This window comes from Typha latifolia, chromosome 2 (assembly GCF_019914945.1).
Source record: "Typha latifolia isolate L0001 chromosome 2, TyphaL0001v2, whole genome shotgun sequence".
NCBI lineage: Eukaryota > Viridiplantae > Streptophyta > Magnoliopsida > Poales > Typhaceae > Typha > Typha latifolia.
In genome coordinates this window covers 13508351-13533268 of record NC_133087.1, presented here as the reverse complement: position 1 = coordinate 13533268, position 24918 = coordinate 13508351, and the positions used below count along the sequence as shown (strand labels likewise).

General features: G+C 35.2%; 2 protein-coding genes across 3 annotated transcripts in view; one reads left to right on the top strand and one right to left on the bottom strand.

Annotated features, from left to right (window-relative positions):
* The window catches only part of LOC140781866 (pantothenate kinase 2), a 28336-nt gene extending 14978 nt beyond the window's left edge, over positions 1 to 13358 (top strand). For both annotated transcript variants that reach the window (XM_073128141.1, XM_073128140.1), the window contains exons 15-24: positions 1535 to 1617; positions 8128 to 8244; positions 8966 to 9029; positions 10088 to 10234; positions 10390 to 10548; positions 11195 to 11278; positions 11410 to 11604; positions 11720 to 11791; positions 12206 to 12343; positions 13095 to 13358. In XM_073128141.1, the coding sequence (XP_072984242.1) occupies positions 1535 to 1617; positions 8128 to 8244; positions 8966 to 9029; positions 10088 to 10234; positions 10390 to 10548; positions 11195 to 11278; positions 11410 to 11604; positions 11720 to 11791; positions 12206 to 12295 (1011 nt within the window). In that variant the 3' untranslated portion in view covers positions 12296 to 12343; positions 13095 to 13358. The remainder of the gene's footprint in view (positions 1 to 1534; positions 1618 to 8127; positions 8245 to 8965; positions 9030 to 10087; positions 10235 to 10389; positions 10549 to 11194; positions 11279 to 11409; positions 11605 to 11719; positions 11792 to 12205; positions 12344 to 13094) is intronic.
* A 1570-nt stretch (positions 13359 to 14928) lies between these two features.
* LOC140782283 (monodehydroascorbate reductase 2, peroxisomal) lies at positions 14929 to 23145 on the bottom strand. Its single transcript, XM_073128773.1, has 7 exons — positions 22865 to 23145; positions 19767 to 19818; positions 18728 to 18808; positions 18430 to 18548; positions 17849 to 18068; positions 17613 to 17731; positions 14929 to 15886 (listed from the first exon to the last, which is right to left on the bottom strand). Exons 1-7 carry the CDS (start codon positions 22982 to 22984, stop codon positions 15179 to 15181), a joined length of 1419 nt encoding a protein of 472 aa, XP_072984874.1. The 5' UTR covers positions 22985 to 23145; the 3' UTR covers positions 14929 to 15178.
* Positions 23146 to 24918: the final 1773 nt, after the last annotated feature.

Sequence of the window (24918 nt, the reverse complement as noted above, 5' to 3'; positions counted from 1 at the left end):
GAACTTGAATCTTGACTTTTTAACTACAATTATTTTTGCTACTGGCTCTTCAAGAAACCATTTTCTGGAATCTGCATGGTAGAACTCAGTTTGTCCACCTATCTCCTTAATATTTGAATAACCGACTGGGTAACATTTTACTTCTAGTCTTCTACTCCCTGTACTGCATTCTTCAATGTTAGAAGCCAGATATATTACTTTATTAATCATTCAGCATTCTAGGATTTCTGAGATTTCTTAATATGTAGTTGGCTGATGGGTTCAAAATAGATGCCTGTATTGGTAGAAGGACTAATATTAAATTTCTGCTATAAGATCTAGAAATATAGATTCTTATGATCTTTGAAGGGGAAAATACCTCCTTGAACTTCCATTTGTGTCACTTAACCCTCTCGTAGTTTTGATATAGATGCAACTCTTTTCAGCTCTTATCTCTTAATTTTTTAGCATCTCTTTTCTTATCGGTGGCGTCAAAATATTCCAAATCTCATAGTTCAATACAAGGATGGCCGTGCCAAAGGCATGTGTCGTGTCAAAACCTGGTCATTATGCCCTACATGCCAGTGACATGCCTTTAATATATTTTTTAGTGTCTTTATACATTTTTTTTGGTTTAAATTTACATATTAAAGCCTATATTAGAGTCTTTTATCCTTAAGTAATGTTGTAAATAACTTATTTTATTAAAGATATAGCAATAGTCAAGTAGAAACATGATTAAACACATAATATGATTGAATACATTAATTAATTAAGAAAAGCTCAATAATTAAAACTAAAACCTACTTTAACGTAGTTAATCGAATATGCTCCTATATCAATTTTGACCCAATTTGAATGGATTTGACAATATCAGTTTTGGATCTTTTAAAATTTGGGGAAAAAATTTAGGGAAAATCCAATTATGCTAAAATTTAGCTAAAAAATTATAAAGTTAGTTCAAATCAACTCATATGGAGAAATCTAATATATTCATGTACCAATGTTTACCCAGTTTAAATGAATATGACATATTAATGATGGATTTTTCAAAATTTGGGGGCAATTTTAGGGGAAGTCAAAATTTCCATTTGATTCCCATATTTTAAACAGGTTTTTTAATAGATCTAGCACCAGAATGTTAGATTTATATAGAATAACACCAAAATGCTAGGTTTATGTAGAATGACCCTTACAAATAATAGATCTAGCAAATTTGAGCTAGATCTATCGTTTGTACACCCCAAATTAATTTTTAAAGTGAAATAAATTAAAAAACTTCATTTCGGCACCGGTCCGTGCCGGTTCAGCACATACCCGTGCCGACCAACATGGTGCAACATACCTAGTCATGGGGCTGTGCCACTGGCATAACCTGTGCTGAGTGCCAATCATCATGGTCATTATTGGTTCAAAATCTTTAGATTCTCAAGTATTCTATTCTCCAACCTGGGTTCTAATGCAGTAGAGTTTTTCTATTCTCATGCAGTATAACTAGAGGCTAGAGGACATTGGTACTTATTCAGATATTTGATGCTTATTCATGACTCTACAGGCAGTTGCTAGTGAAGGTGGAACTGATGATGCGAAGAGAAGAGGAGATGCATTTGCACATGCATTTTCAGCTCATTTAGCTAGGTAAATCTTCTGAAGTTTGCTAAGAGATACGTAATTATAAAGAATGATATAAGAAAACTTCATTTACAAAACCTTGTTGGTATTGAATTATGGAGGAGTTATTCTCAATAAGCTATATCAACAAGAAAAATCAAGGTCCACCTTATAATATGTCCGTGATATGCAAACATGTTATTTGGAGCAAAAAGGGTGTGATTGTGTAAAAGAAATAAGAGAAATATATGTTTTTCAATAAACCATGATGATTCACTTCTCAACACCTCAGCATCATTTTCCATATTTACAGACTCTTGATGGTGTTGGACATAGTGGCTCATCTTTTGAGTAATTTGGAAAGTGAAATTCCTTGTTTGTTTAGAGAAACTGTTGCATACAGAGACCAAGCTACAAATACTAAGATGAAGTTGCACTATACATTATCTAGTCTGGCTTGAGAATGTTCTTGTGCAAAATGCACTAGTGCTCATCAGCCACCTCCAAGTCTGACATTTCTAGAAAGTTCTTATGAAATTTCCTGTTCATTCATATGCATTAGTAGGATTTACATCGCTCAATGACTGGAAGGAGTTTCTCTGCCTAGAAATGTCATGATTCTGGCTAATAGCTAGTCATTTAGTGAGTTAAGCTAATCACCCCAGTGGACATTTTCCTTGCTTTACAGGCCAATTTTTGGAAAAACTTGCTGGCAAATAGCCATTTAGGCACACAATTTGATAAATAATGAATGATATCTTTCCATAGTTCACTTATTTGTACGAGTTTTGAACTATTTTAAGTCTGCCCCCAAATTTTTTTGTGTCTTACTCACTTCAAAATTTAAATACAAAATTAAGTGCCTCTTGTAATTGCTGACTGGGACCAACTTGCAAATATAAGTCACTTACCAGCTACTTCTATGAAAATTTTCAAACCGTAAAAAAACTTGTCTAAATCTTAGGAAAAAAGTTCTATATGAATCAGTTTCTAGTTCAGTGACTTCTACATAAATAGCTGAACCTAAAAGCAATTTATATGGAAATCTTTTTTTCTAAGACTTAGCAATTTTTTTGCAATTTTAAAATTTCTATATAAGTTGCTGGTTGGGTCAGTGATATATATTTAGAATCCATTACCCTACTCAGCGTTTTTAAATAACTAGTCTTGTATTTAATTTTTGAAGTGTACCAGATGCGTAAGAGTTTGGGAGGGCTAGTTTGGTCAAAAACTATATTTATGCAGCTAATGTAGCTTTCAAGGCATATGACTTAAAACACTTCTTTCCTAATTTACATTGAAATCAGTGTTCTAAAAATGTAGCCATGGTTCAAGTGGGGCACTTATGTGGACACCATGGCGGTTTGGTAATTTAAGATATTTAAAAAAATATTAAAATGATTATACATTAGTCGATTTTATTATATGCAAAGGTAACTAACTGGAGTGTGAATGTAAAACCTATCCTACATGGGATTACACCTTATAATTTTAATAAACAAATAAGCTAACATTTTTGGAATGATAATTATTTAGCAATGGCAAATAACTAAATATAATTATCAACAATGGTCGTGCTAGTGGTATGTGCCGTGCCATCATTGGCATGGCACACCCTTGCATGCAACTGACACACATTTATAATATTTAGAAATATTTTTAAGTTTTTGGCATTTCAACCTACGTTATAATGTTTTATCTTTATATCATTTTTATAAATAATCTATTTTATTAAAGATAAAGTAACAGTTAAATATAAATATTATTCAACACATGATATAATTGAATACATTCATTAAAACTAATATTAATGATTGAACACTCCATAATATGATTGAATACTCCATAATATAATTGAACACATAATAACATTCAATACCTAATATTAATTGATAATAGTTCAATAATTAAAACTAATATCTAGTTCAACGTAGAATGGCAAGAAGAATCAAAGACTTCATTTGCCGGCACAAAAATAACACGAGAATGCTGCTTTTTGTAACGTCTCACATAGTCTTCATACAAAAAAAATATTTATAATTCTCCTATGATATGATATGGATAGTGAACATGCATAGGAACAACTGGCACCAACACTGGCACAAACACACTATAAGCATATGCATATTGTGAATATGGAGTATAATAAGGGTGTTGTGGTTCTGATAGGTGTGATTGATATGATAGTAATGATGATGAACTCATCATCCTGTGGGCACACTTCTCCTGATGTCCTGCTACCTATAGACTCAACTTTTTCCTTCATCTGACTGTAATTATGCTGAGCTTGAGATGTCCATTTACTTTCTTCTGTTTCTGATAAATTCTGCCTCGTGATGGTCTAGGTCTGGCCCTATGGTGTTGATCTTGGGTGGCATGTATAAAGTTTTCCTCCTTTGTAAAAACAATACCTCTCTGAGAATGTTGTATAGCAAGGACGCATGTCTTATTATCATCATCACCACCACCAGACTGAGTCTTGTCATTATCACCATTATCATTATTGTTATTATCTCTAGTCTTATCATCAGCAATTTATTTAAGCCTTCTAAAGAATCAATTGATTGTGAAGATGATATAACTTGATTAGTAATCGGTCGTGAAGATCTAGCTTGACTAGTAGTTAATTGATGATAATTGATGAAAATAAGAAGAAAAAGTTAAATAATGGACTCCACATGTCATATCATATTTGTTTGTTAAGAAAATGATTAAAATTGATTTAATCATTATTAATGGAAATAAAAAATTTATAAAAAAACTCTATATCGACACAATGACTAGCATGTGGTCATGTCTGACTGACACGGCTCGGCATGTGCCACTACTAGCACAGCAAGTGCCAGTAGGGCGAGTGTCTTCCATTGGGAGTGAGAACCCGAGATGATGACGTGATGCTCAAGGAAATCAAAAGGTATAATAGATTTTCAGTTAGGTATTTTGTGTCATCTCTCTTTTGACCTTCTATAGATCTAATAAAATTGCATTTGACACACTAGCTTACCAATTAGGACCTCTTTTGTTTAAATATTATTTTAACACAAACTTACATTTTCAATTACTAATTCAAAGTACTTATAAATTTGAGTTTCTCTCTCCCCATGTAGGAGAGAGAACAACTAACATGGCGCTTAGAGTATTAGTTCTAATTAAAGATGCTAAAAGTCTTAGTGTCTTCAAAGATGTTGAAAATTTCAACATTTTCATTCCAGTACATGTAAATACTTACAAAGTTTCACTTTTCCTGTTAGGTATCTACTTGAAAGAAAACGCTGAAAGTTTCAACATTTATAAAATTGCTAAAAATTTCAGCGATTTTAATTGGGACCGGCTCACAAGCGTCATGTTGGTTGTTTTCTCTCCTAAGTGGGGAGAGAGAAACCTAAATTTGTAAATATTTTTAGCTCACTATTAAAAATAAATATTTTTATTACATTAATAGTAAATCCAGAAAAAGGTCCGCCAATTGGCTATGCACCTAAATCACCAAGAGTTTGCCTCTAGCACCAACTGCCACGACAACTGTTTTGGTGCTATATGTGGCCTAACCACAAAGTAGGGCCATGTATAGTGTATGCAGAGTTGCTAAGTGCCCTCCCCACTTAGGTGACCACTAAAACAGATTTTTAGAACACTGCATTGAATAGTAGTGCAATTGCCCACATTAGTTTGCTGATGAAAGTGTTCCAAGTTAACAATAAGTTAATAAGTTAAAATATTAGCTGACTTTAGTTGCATTTGTAATGTATATTATTGCTGTTGTTCATATTTGAGATATATGGAGTGATTGTAGCTGCATTTATAACTCTCTTGACTTCATTAATGTTTTGGTAACCTGTGACTACTGACTATGTACATCATATTATGAAACTATGGTAGGGCTAATTGATGAAAGACTAAGAAGCTATGTATCGGACTAGTCTGCTTTCTGTTCCAAGTTTTGTAATGAAAAAGGAATTCTGACACAAGGAAGGAAACATACAATGGCTTTCCCCCTGGCAATCAATAAGTAGAGGTAGCAGTAGGGTCGTGTTAGATGGGTTCTGTCAGTTTGACAGATAAAATTAAACATGGCATGCCAACCCGAACACACTGCTTGATGCAATCATATAATGTTTTGTAGGACCAGTACTTTCTACACCCTTGTGTCCTTTTTTCCTTGTGGAAATATGACCGTACTAAATGATTCCATCCAATTATAGTTGATCAATTATCATTTATCAATCAATGGATCAAGTGAAAAGGGGTGGAGGAAGAGGGCATTACCGCAGTAGTTAATCTATGTTTTTTGCGAAATGTAAATGGTCCAGTAGAAGTATATGGAGTTACTCTCTCCTGTAATGTACTACTTTATAAGGTGCACCATATAGGCCTACTTGTTTTGCTCGAGTTAATAGTTTTTTGAATATCCAACATTCAATCTAGTGCGAGACTGAGTTGCTCAGAAGCAATTCCAAGCATGTTTTTAGTTCTGTCGGCATTCTATTTAATCTCTGCTGGTTCAGTTCCTCATTATCCCATTGGTTTGGTCAGTCCTAAACAAGTTCAGATAGACCGGCCTGTCCTACTAAGTAAGGGAACATCCAGCACATCAAGCAAGATGACTCTGCAGAAGGTTGTTCTAGGAACTTCATTATTTGAGTATCACTTTTCAAGTTCAGGATCGTGATCTTAGAACCACTGCCCAAAAAAATTAGCCTCGAGTGTACCCAGGCCCCAAGGGTCCCGCAAAGCCGGTCAACAGTGGTGGAAGAGGAAGTCTTGAAGCAAGAGAACCTGCTAATTACATTTTATGTAGGGTAAAACAGTGCTGCTTGCATTCTCCTATCTTGGAGGGAAATGAACTTCATTCAGAATCTCTTTACTGTCCAGATGGGCTATTATCACTGACCCAAGCAGGACGAGTTCCACTCTCATCTCACACTGCTGCTTGACTCACATTCCATTGATCTAGTTCTCTCATTCTACTGACCTTGAACTGTGATCCCAGTTTTGAGTGATCCTCATGGGGAATGGAATCAAATGACTTTGGTTTGCTAAAGCCAAAAAATTCTTTGATGAGTGAGGGAGCCTGAGGCCTTAGTAGCTTATCTTGTCTTTAGGCAGCTGTCCTACTTTTGTTTTGGCCGTCTTACAGTTGGTGCCATAATGGGGAGGGTGCAAGATGTAAGCGAATCCGTTCCTATTCAGAGGCTTCTCAAGATGCAAGATGCATTTCTTTCCCAGATTTGTCAGAGCTGATGGAAAACAAACATATCTTGGATAGCAATCCTAGGGAAAGGAGTAAGTATTGGCTGTTGGCATGTCCGAGCTAAGATAAGTTGAGGCAGGTAAAGATGGTTATCTAGCTTACTTGGTAAAGGACTCCTTTAGTTTAGCAGTCATGAATTGGCAGTCATGGATTAGCCGTCATGGATTAGCCATCATGGATTGACTCTAGGTGGTTAACTTGTATACCCATATTCTCAGAGTTCACATTTTTGACAGTATAATTCTGCTGAATCCAACTATAATCCAATGCACAAGTTAAGAATGGCCTAGATGGGCCACATGCTTCTTCTCATGAGCATTTTTTTGCTATTTGGAGTCTTCAAGCTCAATGAGTCAACTGAAGACACCAGCTGGATGCTCTAATATCTCACAAATTGAGAAGATGATGGTATATATATTATATAATCATCAGCTAACTTAGTCTATAGGAGGCAAATAGTAGCCCAGTATGAGTCAAAATGATAAAATAGATGACAGCCACTTTCATAGCATGTGATTATCTAGCATGACTCAGCGGCATAAAATAAAATTGGTACTAAATGAGGAGCTGTACTTAAGTTCTCACAAGTGGATAACTATACATAGATACTACCAGATTTCTTTGTTCATGCATTGTCAAGAAGAGACTACCAGTTGAGCAAGCTAATAGATGAGATTCTTGTTTTCACCTATTCAAGTTCACTCTTGTCCAAGATTATTGTATTCTTGAAAGGAATTTAATTCCTCTCTTCCAGTCCTTGCTTTTGCCGTACTTCAATATCTATATCCTCCTTACTTTATTTCTTTTGGGGTCAAACATAATGTTTGATTGTGGCTTACTGGCTTATGCCAATGGTACATCCATAGAATTAGTATCAGGGCAGAGCTTATGCAGCATAATTTCACTGATCAAGTCCTTAGTAATCACTTATTTCTTGTGAAACTTTTGTACATTTAGAAGTTGTACTCATAACTATCATGTTTTATAAACAACCGCAAGCCAATAGTAGAATGCCCATGATTCTTATCAATAAATTGAATTTCATTGAGCTACCTTTGTGTCTCTCAACTTCATATTGTTTTATACTTTTATATTCGATTTTGTGTCTCATTTTTTTTTAAGTGGTATATCATTATATGCTTTGTTATCTTCTGTGTTGTCGATTATATCAGTATATGACTTGTTATCTTCTGCATATAAAGCAGAGTCCATCATTTACCCAATACGAGACATTGTTGTACATCCATCAGTTGCCATGTGTAACTTTATTATTATCTTAACTATAGGTTGATGGAGGAGCCTGCTGCTTATGGAAAGTTAGGCTTGGCCAATCTGTTGGAGTTAAGGGAAGAATGTTTAAGAGAGTTCCAATTTGTAGATGCTTATATCACTATCAAACAGAGGTAACTTGTCCAACATTGTCTACTATTTTCTCTCTTTTTCGTCTGAAATTAATTTGAGTATCTGCAAATGTACTTAATGTGATTTGTCTAATAAAAATGTTGGATTTCTGATTGAACATTTAACTTCAGATATTTTGTTGCAGTCGAGCTCTCATGATTTTTATGAGAGCTCAGTTTACATGATAATACTTGCCAAGAACGTTGCAAGTGAAATTACCATTTTTCTCATTCTTTTTGTCCTTTTCTCGTCTTTAAGACATTTGGGAGTATTTTAGTTGGTTGCATGAGCCTGCACTGCAATCAATTCATCACATTGAGGTTTTGATGGCAAGACATCTCTTGCTTGATTTATCTATTTGCCATGATTTTTCTCAAAATTTTTTTGAGGGTAGTCACTCAACTGACAATCTCTCATATATTTAATTAATATCTTCGAGGGGTCCTCTTAAATCTTATTATTGACATTGAGCCATCATTTTCTTGACTTATCTGTTTGCCATTATTTTGCCAGAAAATGAACTCTTTTTTTTTAAACTTTTTTAGATGATCATTGCTGATGCAATACACCATGTAGATATTTTGATTGGCTTGTCCTGCAATCTTCGTGTGTAAATGTTTTTGAGATAAACTGGCTTCAGTAGTTCTTTATCTGTTTTTCCCTTGTATCAGGGCTAGGTTTGTGCATAAGCTCATATTCTGCATTTTTTTTTTCCGTGGATAGGGAAAATGAGGCTTCACTTGCTGTTTTACCTGACCTTCTTATGGAGCTGGACACAATGAACGAGGTATATGTCGGGATCTATGTCTCATATATCAAACTAGATGAAATATATTAATTATTTTCTTCTTTATTATATACTAACAAATTTTGCTTTGGTGGCTCCATTGGTGGTTGGATGTTCATACTTTGTTGAAAATGAACAAATGGATTAGGTTTATATCATACTGATAGCTGAAGAGTGGTACTGATAGTTTTCCAATGACATCCCTTATGTAGAATGATCCTGTAGTGAATCATCTAGTCGTCATATCAGAATTATAAATTTATAATGTTTATTTCTTGAACACTATGGGTTGCAATAGTCATGTTTATTCAGTAATATCTAGTTTTCAGTCTGATAGTTAGTAGTCATAACTTATGAGAGCCAGAGAATTCATCTAGTACTAATCCTAGATTCCTAGCCATCGTGCTTGGATCTGTGCACACAGATGATGTATTGTATTTTGATCAACCTATTATAATATTACGTAAGAGTTACTCTCTCATCTAGTTTTTGCTTAACCATGCTCTTACTTCCTAGGAATAGTGCCTCAATATTATTAAGTTGTTATTAACTCAACCATCTATATTTTTATTCATAAATGACATCGAGAACAGTGTGCGAAGCATGTAGACTTTTTCCACATGCCACACCAGTCATAAGTTTCTTTAACCAGGGGAGTTTGCTTTAGGCCATTGCATTCATGTGACATTATTCAAGAAAAATTGTTTTGTGGAGTTATACTTTTATGCTCTCCATTGCAGATAATATTCAACGTTAATATTTTATTTTCTTTTTTCTCTTCTGACTTATATCCAAGATTCCAAATGTTCTATAAAAAGATGAAAACAAATATTCCAAATGAAACTGAAAAACAGTAAATTCAGTACAATTTACAGGCTTCACATGAAGCTTATGCTATATGATGATGAAAAGTGGTCCAGGTGTTAAACTTAGTAGAGATGGTATATTGTGCAGTTTATGAGATTTTAATTTCGAAGTCCAGTATTTTTATTTGCTAAGAATCATATACGCCTTTATCTTGTACTGGTACTTGATGATTTTAAACATCTGTTGTTTAGGAGGATAGGCTGCTTGCTCTCATGGAAGGTGTCCTTGCTGCAAACATATTTGATTGGGGATCTCGTGCCTGTGTGGACCTTTATCACAAAGGAACTATCATTGAAATTTATCGCATGAGCCGCAAAAAGATGCAACGTCCCTGGCGGGCAAGTTTCTTCTTTGGATAAATAGATTCTATCCAATGCTATAGTATACAAGACTTATATTAGATTATATATCACTTAGTTCTGTCATATTATTGCCAGTTAAGTCATGATTAAGATACTCTTTTTTCATTTAGCAAAAACTGATTTTCTTACAGGTTGACGACTTTGATATGTTTAAGAAAAGATTGCTTACTAATGAAGGGAATAAGCAACAACCATATAAAAGAGCCCTGCTCTTTGTTGATAACTCTGGTGCTGATATTGTTCTTGGGATGCTTCCATTAGCTCGAGAATTTTTAAGACGTGGTACTGAGGTGAGTTGAACTGTAGAAAGATAATTGTTGCGTTTTATTCTCAGTTTCTGCTCTGCTATCTGCAAAATTCATCAAAGAGGAAAAAGAATGCAAACGAGATTAACTTGCTTATTTAATGCCTTTTAAATCATTTGTAGGCATATGTGGATGTTGTGGATGATATGGTTGTTATCCAACTATTCTCTCTCTTGTGAATGTTGGAAAAATATAGGGAATGTCTCTACAGAGTTATAAGCCCAACTCCAACATTGTGCCTGTTGGCATGTGACAATGGTGTGGTCAACACTTGACATACTGACTGGAATAGGAGTTAATGCCCTTAATTTAACTATTCAATCACCATTTGACTATAAGCATTGCACATGAAATATTTGGCATAATTTTTTTTTTCAAGTCATGAGGATGAAAACTTTCTTGCAGAAGTGGTCGGTAATTAATATCTGTCTATGCTTAATGTTTTAAATCATTTTAACAACTCTAATAGTTATAATAAGAATGTCTATTTTACAAACCTCTAACCTAAAACTTATCACTGTCAGCCCAGAAATCATATTCTCACCTTTGTTCTAGTTGCAAATTGTTTACCTTCTTTAAACCATTGTCGGTTCTGCTATGAGATTAGATGCTAACTGTTCTTTGCTTGCAGGTTGTTCTAGTTGCAAATTCTTTACCTGCCTTAAATGATGTTACTGCTAATGAACTTCCTGAAATTGTTGCGGAGGCTGCAAAGGTTGGAAGGAATAAAAGAATCATTAGTCTCAGCGTCTATTCTTTTCCATATTATTAATTTTTTTCTGGTAATATCTGAGAATTTCAGTTCTTGACTACTATAATTTTAATTGTGCTCTCTCCAAATTGCAGCACTGTGATATTCTCAGAAAAGCTGCTGAAGCTGGAGGATTGTTAGTGGATGCGATGGTTAGCGGCCAAGATGGCCTGAAAGAAACATCAGTTTCAGTTCCGCTAATGGTTGTCGAGAATGGGTGTGGGAGTCCATGCATAGACCTTCGGCAGGTCAGCTCAGAGCTTGCTGCTGCTGCAAAGGATGCAGACTTGGTAGGAAGTTACACATTTCTGAAACTTTCAGTATATATCTCCTGAATTATCATCTATTATCTTTATAATTGCCTTCAAGAACTTCAATTTATTATTTGATGTCATAATGGCACAGGTAATCTTGGAAGGGATGGGCCGAGCTCTACATACTAACCTCAACGCTCATTTTACTTGTGATGCCCTTAAGGTATTAAGTGTACAATGATGACTATGATAACATTGTTTCAGTTTCTATATCACATACTTGGTTAACCAGTCAATTATCAAGTGCTGAATAAGTTTGTACAAGTCTAATCAGTCAAATATCATATAAACTGAGCTCAGCCAAAAAATGTTGTCTGTGGAAGACTGTTTTTCCAATTGAAGCACTTGAAAGTTGAAAACCAACAAGTTAAGAAGATTTATGGGTTTTTTCATCCATATGAAGTAGCAATCAACTCTTTCACCATTAATAAAGAAGTTTTTAAATGTTGTTTACGTTGAAGGCAATAGCACTCTAGGTCCTCTAGAATTGTGTAATGTTTCCATAGTCCATTTTCCTCTTGCATCTACAAGTTAATTATCTCATTGGTGTCATGACCCTGTGATCTATTTCCCATAGCTTGCGATGGTGAAGAATCAGAGGTTGGCAGAAAAGCTTTTCAATGGAAATATATATGACTGCATCTGCCGGTTTGAGCCTGTCCAGTAACTACAGTGAGGCTGATTGAGTTGGATTTGGAGCTGTAGATATCATCTGGTAAGATATCTTTTTCTTAGTGAAGTTATTGCTAATTCCTTGTCATTTAATCCTTCTAAGATTTTCAGTTTCTCAAACTTCTCTCTCTATAAAGTAGGTTGTATACTCTGTGGTTGGTTAAAAATCTTAACCAGATACATGACTGATGATTATCCATCATCACCACATGAGAATACAACTACTAATATTGGTGCCAATACTGAAATCTTGCTCAGATTTCTGGCGTATGATATTAGCCTATTAGGTTTCAAATATGATGAGCTTATGCAACAACGTGGGTCCAATTTTTATCTGTGTGCATATTCTATTCATTTACAACAATGCACTCTATACATATATCTTTAGATGACTAATTACTATAAAGTCGTATATGTTCAAAGCCGTCAACTTGTTGGATTGTATGTAGCTGAATAAACCAGATAATCCATTTCCATAGCCCCAGTAGTACTAGCTACTATGGATGAGTAAAAACAACAAAGATTTGTGCTTAATTGAAATATCAGTGTACTATGCAGATATTATTACTATCTCTCTTGACAAAGTGACTGAAAACTCAGAACATTGCACAGTTACTGAGAAGTGACAATAATCAAGTTGTTAGAAGACCTTGCTTTGCAGTTCTAAGTCCTAAATTTATAAGCTTTTGAACCTTTTACTTCGCTACATTTTTTTTTTCTTTTTACCGTCTGAGTGTTTTGAACTGTGCAGCTTCCTTTGTCCACCGTCTAATGAGCTATGTAACTCTTTGCAGGTTCAATTTCTGAATCATTTCATCTCATCGGCAAAACTACTGGTTTAGTTGATTTGAGATGATAATGGCTGATTACGAGATCTTCTCTAATTCTTCAGTGTCCTTTTTCTTTCTTTCACATTGTAGGGTTCAAAATGGGCCTTTTAACAGCATTAAATGCAATTCGGTCACATAATCACTTGAAGAACCTTGCATTAATGTGCAATTGCTCATTTATTGTGCCATCAGATAATTTGATTGTCTAATAAACTCTTTTTGAGTTTCTTTGTTTTCTTGGTAAGAAAGGTAATGCTATTTTATCTCACGAGTGTTGAGTGAACAGGGGATGGGATGGAATCGACCAGACAGAGGAGAAACCTTGCTCTTTACCCAGGCTACCTGGCCAATTAGCTGCAGGATTATCTTCCCTGTAACAATGAGCAAAGGAAACAGAACCATACAGAGAAGTAAGATGGAGAATACCCTTTGGGTGTGTTTTGTGAGCTGCAACTGATTCAACCGTAGGGCAAGAGAGAAACAATAGCTGCTTGGTTGTTTTGAGTCCTGCTAAAAAAAAATCACATCGTTTCTACTTTCCAAAGAGTCCACGTCTCGTAAACAATGCGACTTCTAATACCGGTGATCCACTCGCCGCAACTCTAATATTGACGAAACTAAAATTTGATACCTAATAATTATTGTGCCAACGAGTTGTGTTCTCAAAAGTGGCATATAGGGCATAAGGGATTAGAGGTAGGGTTGGCAATCGGGTTGTGTTAAAGTGAATTTGGGTTGGGACGACTTTGCCCTAATATGAATATAAAGTGATTATTAGACGGGTTGTATTTGGTGGATATCAGTACGACTCATTTAATTTGTATTTGGTTGCATTAGCCATCTATCTAGGAAGAAAAAGGGGGACGACGACCTAGACTCCGACAAGAACTTTGAAACCATTTCCAGATCCTGAACAGGCCCAATTGGAAGACACTAATCAGACAAAGATCTAACCCAGAATAGGACCAAGACAGTGAGAAAGCTTGCGTTCGTTCAAGGAGGAATTAGAACTAGGATGGTATTATAAATTACATTGACAGAGATAGGTCTAAACTAACTCATTTTGGAAGGATGAAGAATCTTAATTAAGGCAAAACGAGTCCTGCCCCCAATCAACAATAGATCTACCAACGATGTTCCAATGTGTTCTAAAAATCATTAAAAAAATCAACATGGTAACCATCCCGACCGCCGGACAGCACTGACTCGAGGGTATCACAAATCTCATAAAAAATAAAAGGTCTGATTAGGTCACCGTAGCAGACCGGATCCAAAGACGGCAAGAGGGGCCTATTCACAGGGGTCATGACCGATCAATCGGCAGATCAAATACTGACATAATAATCAATAAAAAGAAATTCACAATATCCCACGGCAATGAGTATGGCAGTTTCAAAAAATCTTGTATCATTCAATGCTCAATTCATTCTAAGACTTGATCAGAGTTTTCACCAACGGTCAGTGTGTTAGGATAGCAATATGCCTCTAATATGCATATTGATGCCTCATTGTGACCATCATGAAAAACACTAGTAGTAGAAATGTTGCATTCCTTGCTGGATGGGAATATGCTCTGTGCAATTCACCCATATGATTGTACTGGAATTTAAGGTTAATCTGGGAGGGGAAAAAAAGTAGTAGTAGAACTGATAGTTTCAGAATCGCCAGCGTGTCTATCGGAAAGTGGAACGCGGAACCAGCACCTGGATAGTTCACAGGATACCAGCTTATGTAGTTAAAAAGTGGAACAATTAGGGCATTCTTACAAGCAAAGGTAATTATTCATAACACAAGATCATTGAAAAATATACTTGTATAATCTGTTATTCTGCATCTTCATCATTAAGAGTAGAATCAGTACCTCATTACAGTCATTTTGTCTGTCCAACTTATTTCTTTTTTACTGTACAGCCCTTTTTTCCTGTAATAACAATGTTGAATTGGATCCATCACTGCAAATGCTACATCAATCTTTCATGGTATTGTTGCTCAAGATACAAGGAAACATCGAGCAATGAACTGGGCTAATAGCAGTTGATTTTATGATACTACCACCTGCGGCGCCTCCAGCCATACCAGTAAGCGAATGTGGCGATAGTCACAGCCACAGCAACACCAGCTGTGGCATGCCATGCATATGTTGGCTTTTCAACAACTAGTCCACCTTCGGATATTGCCTTTTGGCTTTCTCGAACTGCAAAGTCAATGCCTTGTCTTTCGAGCTCAGCTACATCTTTGACCTTCACCTTAAGCCTAACAGCTTTAGCTATCGCCTCGTAATCTTCTCGGTTTCCACCTTCAAGGAAAGCACCTATAATCTGGCCCTTAACAAGCCAGTATGCACCAAATCTCCCACTAGAAAAGTCTCCGTAATGAATAACCTCACCAACATTGTCCCCATAGAACTGCCAAGATAGTGTGAAGACTCTGGAGTAAAAGAAGGGCAAATAATTAAGGTCACCAGTTTTATCAGGTGCCATAATTGCTGCAACAGCATGCCTCGCAGTTTTACGAGCAGAGTCCACGTGCTCAAGCCGGCGGATATCATTGCCAAAAAGCTTAACGGGAAATGCAGCTACATCTCCCACAGCATATACAGAATTGTTGCTTGTTTGCATCTGACAGTTCACCTTAATGCCACCTTTTTCTAGTTGTAGTTGACCTTCAAAGAGACTGGTATTTGCACGGATACCAATGCCCACAACAACCATGTCAGCAGGAAGACGTGCACCATCTCTAAGAATCACTGCTGTCACCTGCAAACAGAACTTATCAGATTAATGTCACAGCTTGCAAGAGATTATGCAATAAGGAAGGTGCTCAATATAGTTTCATGAGAATATTTTCCACCCTCACTCCCCATTTCAATGGTACAGCAAGTTAAAACAGAAAAGGGAAAGAATGAAAGTCAAATCCATATCAGATAGCTTATTTTAGATTTACATGATCTTCAACATATTATCTGCGACATCAAGATCAAGGTAGTCAAAACAATTATATTTTGCTTCTATCAAGATAAAAGTAACAAATTAGTTGAAACTAGAAAGTAATGCTATAAGCAATGATTTTTAGGCAAGGTTTAAGCAAAGCTTTAAGTATCGGGATTGGATTGGATTTCTGAAAACAAGATATATATTGACCGTCAATACTAGCCCTTAGTTTAAAATATGAAAAAACTCTAAAACTTTTAGAAAATATAATAATAAGATATAAAATATAAATTATTATGAAGTCTAAAACTAAAAAATATATTATTTTCACAATCTCTATCTCTATCCTTTTCTACCACTCTCTCTCTCCCCCCTCACACAAATAAAGAAACATTTTCTTTCCCTTTGCCACTCTCTCTCTCTCTTCCCCCTCTCACACAAATAAAAAAAATATTTGTTTCCCTTTGTCACAAATGAAAAAACCTTTTATTTCCCTCTCTCCCACTAACTCTCTCTCCTATCTCATCTCATCTCATCTATAATCTCTCACTCACTTAAAAGAAAAACAGCAATGCTCACTCTCCCTCAAAATTCTTACTCTTGGACTCCCCATCTTTCTCTCTCCCCCCTCACTCTCCCTCTCCCAGTCCCTCCCTTTTTCTCTCACAATCCTAGTTTTAAGAGTGACTGACAGATAAGGAGCCGCTTATTCTTAGGTGGGCACCCGTAAATCAAGGCATCTATAAAAGAAAGAACAGTTAAAATTGATATAAAGACTATAGAATTAAGCACTCCATTTTGCCTATAAACCATAGGCTTTAGAATTGTCACAAATATAGCAAAATCTGCACCTTGGTAGGACCTAAATGAAGCCCTGATATACTCTGTCTAAAATTAGTACCTAGGCAGTAATATGGTTGTCTTTTCCCCCGAAAGAAAAGGCCTTTAGGTATATCATGCACTCTGAGGAAGTGCTGAACTCATATCATGCACAAATACACTTGTACATATAGCATAGAAAACATAGATAAAGAATCTTCGCTCTCAAGTAAAATTGATTTTTCACCCAAATAACACAAGCAGGTTTCCCTCCCTGTCTAGAACATCAAGGAATAAATGGAGATAAATGTTCACACTATCTTCTCCAGAAAGCAAAATGAGTAACATGGTTCTGCATTTAGTTTTTCCATAAATCTATCATAGGCTAGTCTTCTTTTCTTCTTGGGGGGCTTCCTTTCATCCTAATCTCGGACAGCAGTAATTATCCTCCAGATCTATGAAATAGCATAGTCCATCTGTCTGACTAAGTTATGTCTGGCATCTTCCATCATTTTACTTGACATCAATATGAAAAATGGAATCTTAACTTTTAAAACAATCAAAAGTAAACCTACAAACTTATAATTAGATCTTGTGGCTAGAATTGATAAGCAATCACCATTCATCCGTATGCTTGCTACATGTTCAGAATAAACAGCCACATTTTGAAACAACTGTGTTCAATGGAACAATGGCAAGTTTCAACAAAAGAAAATAGCAGAATAAATTTTACCTTCCCTGCTGAGTCGTTCTCAAAGGATGAAAGAACGGTTCCTTTTACAAATCTAACTCCCTTTGACTTGTAATAGTTCTCGTAGAACTCAGCAATCTTTGGTGTAAATAGACGAGCCACTAAGGAAAGCATTCAATATTTAATCAGTTCTTGCAGTGAAAGTACAGATTGCTGTATTATGTTTTATGAGTAAGAAATTGCAAGATTCATTGTTCAACTAAGCGTTTAGTACTTACTACAGTGTTTCTCAGGAAAGACCATGGTTACTTTTATCTTATTTGTAACCAAAGCTGCTGCACATTCCATCCCAATATAGCCACCACCAATGACAATGGCATTCCCACCACTACAAGATTGCATTACATTCACTAGCCTCATTGCATCAGCCAAATTGCGTAAATAACAAACATTTTCAGCATCTGAGCCACTCACTCCGAATTCTTCCAGCTTCAGAGCCTAAACAAAATATATTCTCCTGATAACAGTTAGTATATAATTTATATGTGGACATTTTTATATGACTTATGAGATTCTTAAATATTATAGCCATGGTTTGAACTTTCACCCAAGAAGGAAACATGCCAGCCAAAACTTATTGAGAACAAAAATTCAAAAGTCATTTTTCAAGGCTGAAAGCAGCAACATTTGCTGGCTTTTTACATTGGTTTCAGATTAGTATTGGCACCCATCAATTTCCATTTTCTCTAGGGGTCAAAACCAAAACCAACCAGAACCAAAGTTCAAACCATATAATAGGAATAAAAGATTAATAGGACCAAGTATAAAAGCCTAGTGACTATAAATTTAGATTCAATACCCGAGCACCTGTTGCAATGATAAGAAACTTATAGCTGATAGTTTCTCCAGTTGCTATAAACAATGTCTTCCGCCTCACATCAGCAGATTTTACACTTGTTCCAAGAACAAGTTCAATACCTGTTAAAGCAGTAACATACTCTTTGTTATCAAAGAATATAATCTAATGCTGTTGGAACAAATAAAGAAGTATATAACTATACCAATAAGTTAAAAGTTCCTAATTATGTAATTTACTGTTACCTATACCAAATGAAGTAAATAAATAAAGACTTGTCTGGAGGAAAAGAATTTCCTACCGTGCTCTCTATACCATTTTGGTGTTAATCTCTCATCATTGGTACCTACACAAGTATGAAATGATGGAAGGCGTGCAGGAGCTGCAGAGAGCAACATTTTGGTAAGACCAAGAATGAGGAGCAAAGGAGAATCTAGTAAAGAATCACACATAACATAGTGGAGTTGCTTTCAGTAACATTATAAGCTAATGACCGAGTATACAGTATGATCAATAGATATTTTTTCTTCTTAAAAATTCCACCTTAAAGCCTCTAAAAGACTACTTTCCTGAATTATCTGATAAATGCATTAGAAATGACAAAGTAAAGTTCCTGAACATCAGAGCATGTTGTTTACCATGTAAACTATTATTCCTATAACTTTGATGAATATGAGAGAATCGCAATTTACCAACTGATATCAAGACTCAGATTTTCCCAAGGTAAATATAAAGAGCCAACCATGCCTTGAGCTAGAGGCTGACAGTCGATACATATTAGTACAAACTGTACAAACTATAATTAGATAGTACTTTTCCACTATACTGAGACCAGGGAGCCACATTATTATTCAGAACATTGCTAAGATACAAGCACCATGAACAGCTGAAAATCCAGAAAATCATTTCTTTTTCACTTAAGTGGATGCAATCCTTACAAACTATAATTAGATAGAACATTTTCAGTATACTGAGACTCAGGGAGCCACATTATTATTCTTTCTTTAAAAGTGGATAGCAACATTGATATAAGTCATGCTGATATTAAAATATTTTTCACTTGGATAAAATTAACCGAGTTCTCCAAGTAGGGCAGACAACAGAAAGATCAAGAGAGATATATATCATGATTTCTCTGAGAGCGAGAGAAATGGAGATGAGATAAGAAGGGAAGAGTCATAGGGAGAAGATAGATGAATGCCTCATTGCTTCCTCTAGTTACCTGAGCTCCAAAATTAACCTACCATACACTGTATTTATATTTAATGAATGAGAATTGTGAATATCATATACCATGAAATGGTTATCTGAAGTTCATGGAAAGGAAAAGATGATTGTACCTTCTGGCAGTAGGAAACCTTTGCTTAATGCAGGACGTTCATAAGGTGCAACCTGACAAGCATGTAATTTTATTAAAAATAATCCCTCAATGACAGTTAAAACATTAGGCCATAGGAGCTGAAATTGATGTGTAGAAAGCCATCATAAACAATAAAGTAGATTGTTGTCTTTTCATTATATGTAAATGAAAACCATTTCATAATGGCCCAAGAATCACAGGTTTGGCACAACTCACTGAGAAATATATAACATTACCTAGATAGGCTAGATTCCATGTAATTTATGTAGTCACCAAAACTATACCAATACATGCATGTGTGTTTTTAATGTGTACAGAATTCACCATAATGATCAGTCAGAGATTTTGATTTCTTGTTCAGAAAATTGACACATCAATATTTTTCGACCAATTGACTCTAAAGATTCAAAGAGAAGATAAAGCCATACTAGTGTACCTTGTTTGTGACAAATTAACAGTGGCATAGCAAACTCAGTGAGAATGTTTAGTACATCCTTAAACTTTGGCAGATGCACTTTTCTACTTCATAATAAAAGGAATAATTATACCTTAGCAGGGAGCTAAGCATGAAAAGAAAGTGTTTCCATTATTCGAAAAGATTTAATGGACACTAAATAATTTGTGTACTAAGAAAATACGGTGGCACCAATTTTGACCAAAGGAACTACGCCTACTTCAACAATGCTGGCATCAAATTAAGGAGATATGAGACACAAAATTAGTTCATCTTGGAAAGAAAATTGAAGGCACATTACATAAAAAGCATTCTGACACATAATGCTCCAGCCAAAAAGGGGTACGAGGAGGGCAACGTGTCAACTATTGTTTGGCAATGTACTAAAGAGGGTGCAGCATTTATAGGTACATATTTAGCAGAAAGATGCACAAGTTAATACAAGTTCAGTTTTACTTTTCAACATGCACAAAATTGGGTTTCAATATACCGAAACTTTTGGACACAGAAGCATAAACTTTTCTGTTTACTCAAGGATAAATGCAAATCTAGTATGAAATCTAACTAAAAGGATTAAGCATAGACTTTCCTATTAATTAAGGACCCATGCAACTCTAATATGACAGCAGATTAGTGGAACTAAAAGGATGACATAAAGGCAGGCTAATGTTTCAAGGAAGAAAAGGGAAGAAAAACTCCTAATGGATGAAATGATGAAATGGCAAACTATGTAATTTAGACCATGCAGTTATCACAAAGCATCTATGTCAACAGGACATAACTGGGTGCGATTGTGGAACTTGGTAGTTGTCACTGGTGGAAACTCTGAGCATTAGAAGGATTTGATACTTATAAACTGGAATTGGCCACCTTTCTCCAACTCTAAGTAGAAATATGATAAGTAATCAAACTACGGAACAGAATACAAATCATACACACTTCCTGTTCAAAGTTTTATACTGTTCAACCCAAGCTGAACAGTCTAACAGCTAAAAACCTGAAAACAAATAGTAAACTTGACTTATTAGGATGTGTTCCATTGAGTATTTAGGAAGATAATTATGCAGTACACATGCCAACATGAGATCACATCTCAACGTAATCATATTAGCTTAATTGGTTTTTCTTTAACCCAGCCCACTTCTATGCAGGTGCATGGCAACATGCCAGAAAAATGATATTTCTACTAACCTGTCTAGATTCTAGAGTTGAAACTAGATTAAATCCTAGATTTGTAGAAGTACAGTCGGTTCAACCTAGTAGACACTAAATAAGTGAAAAATGAGATGGCACCAAAGGAGCTAGATTGTGACAGTTCCTTTCATTAAAGTTTTATTGTTTTAGTCTATATGAATTAGAAAAACCATCTAAACAAATATTTTGACTTCTCAACCTTAAGCAAGCTCATGCTTATAGCAATCCAACTACAGTCATATTAATTGGAGAACAGCTCATCCCAAAGTGCTGCTGGAAAATCATGTAATAAAATGGAAGGCCCCTGTACTAGCATAAAGCTCTTAACACAATTTGCAATCATTTTAGCTCCCTTGTTTATTAACTCTCCAATTTTAACAACCACCACATATATATGACTTTACCAAGCAATAATTATGCTCAATAATCAAGTTTAATAGTTAATCCTTTTGATATCTTCTATTATTAATTAACAAGCTTCCTTAAAGCTGAGCTGAATTTATTTTAATCTTTTTTTCTGAATATATCCATGTGACCTCCATTTCCTTTTCTTCCAAAGAATCTATTTTTAATTTTAGAGTCTTTCTTTCTCCATCCTAAATATAATTAAGGTGGCATTTTCATTGTGATTGAAGATTTTCCAAATTACACTGAGTAGAAAGAGAGAGAGAGGGGGATACGGCATACTAATGGTTAGAGGGATAGAGAGGAAAAGAGATTTTTTAATTTTATATATGAATAATTATTATTTTCTTCTAATTTTTTATAATTTTTTATAATTTTTTAGAAATTTTTTAATATTTTTAAATAATATTTAAAATTTTATTTAATTAAAATAGTCTAATTTGATACAGACGGGGGATACGGCTGTTGCTTATCGTTTTTGCAGCCGGCCGATTCCGATCGCGATACCGATTTTCATAACCTTCCATAAAACCCGACAATTTTAAGCGGAAGCGTCAAAATTGGACAGCCTTGCGGTTTACTTTTCTGACAGGTAGTGCACAGAATCAAGAGTAAATATCACAAATTTACCTCTTGATGTGCTACACAGAAATTTTGTTTTACAAGTCCTTATAACTGGATTCAAATTGTTAAATTAGAATACTACCTAAAGTAAGTAATTAAAAGATTCAATTAGAATCACGCTTCTCTCTCGCACAAATCAACAATATCCATACCACTAAATCAGTGGCTATAACCTGTAATCACTTCAACTGTTCAACACCAGAGAATGGGTAAACCACCCTAAAAATAATAATAAAAATAAAAACAACAACAAAAAACCTCATCTTGACTTCGCAAGATAATGATAAAAAATAAATCATCCAATCCCCGAAATCTCAAGCAAACTACTTCACCAAAAGGCCAATAACAGCATCGAAGAATCGAGATACAGAGAAGACTCGGGCTAACAGAACAGAACTCACGGATTCCTCGGAGATGATGCAGAGCTCCCCATGGGATATTCCTCGCCGGGCGAACTCCAGCGCCGCGTAGCCCGCCGCCACGCCGCCCCCAAGAATCACGTACACGAAGGCCCTCCCCATCTCTCTCTCTCTCTCTCTCTCTCTCTCTCTCTCTCTCTCTCTCTCCACTTCTCGGGTGGAGCGGAGTGTGGATAGGAGAATCTTTATAGGTGACTTGTGTGACTTGAGTGCTATGCTCGATCCTTAGATCCAATATCCAACAACCACATATAACTTTAATTGTTCCTTGCTTTCGAGTGCTCCATTTTTATTTTATTTTATTTCTATTTTTTTTGTACTAATTTACATGATATTATCTTCCTTTCTTGATAAAAGATATCAATTGATAACTTGGTAAAGGAACAATATTCCAAACGTACCAAGGCTATGTGAAGAATAAATCTAGGTATATAGAAAAGAGATCATATTAAACGGGCAAAATTGTAATTTAGGTTTTTCTATTCCCAAATTATTTTTGCATGAATTGTGTAATTATCGCATCAATAGGAAATTGAGAGGGAAAAAATTGCTAAAGTTTAGAAAAAATCTTGGGAGGCATTAGAATACATTCAATATATAGTTGTTTCTCGCTTACAACCAAGAAAGATATTATAGTTATTGATGGATTTACGATCGATAAAATGTATGTTATGAACCGGCTTGATCTAATTCGAAACAGTTTTGGACTCGATTAGACTCGTAATTTTTGAAAGAATCTGTGAACAATCTAATCGATGAATCTTCCTAAATTTTAGATATACTGTCTCTGTTAGAAAAAGCTTTCCAATTAATCCAAGATTGTAGGGTATGGACGATTAGATCTTGAGATATTAACTAAACAGTGGTCGAGAGATCAATTAAAGTCTAGCATAGCCTAGATGCTTAGTTAAATGCCTTGTGTGAAGGGGAGAAATTGTTGTAGAAGAGAAGGATTAAGAGTTAGAGAAAGTCGACCAAAGACTTAGGTGATAGAAGAAAGGAGGTGGGAGAGGGCACCAATAGCTAGAAAGCACAATGCCAACTTCAATTATCAAATTCTTTTCCACTCCAATTAGGATTTCATTCACATATTTATAGAGGGTCACCCTAGGGACCCAAACAACTAAGTTAAAACCCTAACAAACTAACTAAATTAGTGTTATTAACTTTTCATTTCGCCGCAGATAGATTCCAAATCTTGAGAAGTCATGAATATCAAAGTTATAGATCTAGAGGTTGTCGATCTTATTTTGATATTATTCGGATATCTGTAGAATATTCTACGAACACTTTTTCAAAACTGCGCAGAGCTAAATTTAACTAATTAAAATAAAATCATAACATACTAAGGCTCTAACTAAATAAATAAGATAACTAAACTCAATTCATTTAACCCAATGCCCTCATGATGTGACCCGATTTGACCCAATTTATATTAATGTGCCTCTCAATCAGTAATCACATTAGGCGATAAGACTAAGACGGTCCTATGTGTAATGTAAATAAAAATAAATAGTATGTTATAAGTAACACAAAACAAAACGCACTTGTGAACTGTAGTTAGTGAGTACATAAATTGACACAATTGGTTGAGGATTAACATATCATTGCCATAATTTATATGTGGTGTTTTAATTTTACAAGATAATAGATTTTCAATCTAAGGTTTTGAAATTAGTGAAACAAATGAGCACCTTAGATGTTTGTTTTAAAGGAAACATCCATGAGTATCGGAAAAAGTCATGGACCATTAATAGACTAAAGATGTTAAGTCCAAATCTCTGTGGTCTAACTCTAAAGGTAATTGACAAGGTGGTGGCATAACAAGTACTTTATGCCATATAGAGGCCATTGTCTTCACCCAGAGTAATGCAACAAGTCCACACTTCTTATTTGATGAGAGATTCTTTAATCGAATTGGATAAATATTGGCTCACTCTATTCTTATTGCCATGTCCTTCCAAGTAAGGGAACAATTTTAGAAGCTAAATTATGAGAGGGAAATAAGGAATTATTCAAATCCTATTGAAGCCTTT

What these genes read in the sequence shown, in the direction of transcription:
- LOC140782283 (XM_073128773.1), bottom strand. Translation starts at nt 22,984, where the DNA reads ATGGGGAGGGCCTTCGTGTACGTGATTCTTGGGGGCGGCGTGGCGGCG. An exon ending in TCATTGCAACAGGTGCTCGG is followed by an intron (nt 18,069 to 18,429) that starts GTATTGAATCTA and finishes TATTTTGTTTAG; the next exon opens with GCTCTGAAGCTGGAAGAATT. An exon ending in AGAACGACTCAGCAGGGAAG is followed by an intron (nt 15,887 to 17,612) that starts GTAAAATTTATT and finishes TTCTGTTTGCAG; the next exon opens with GTGACAGCAGTGATTCTTAG.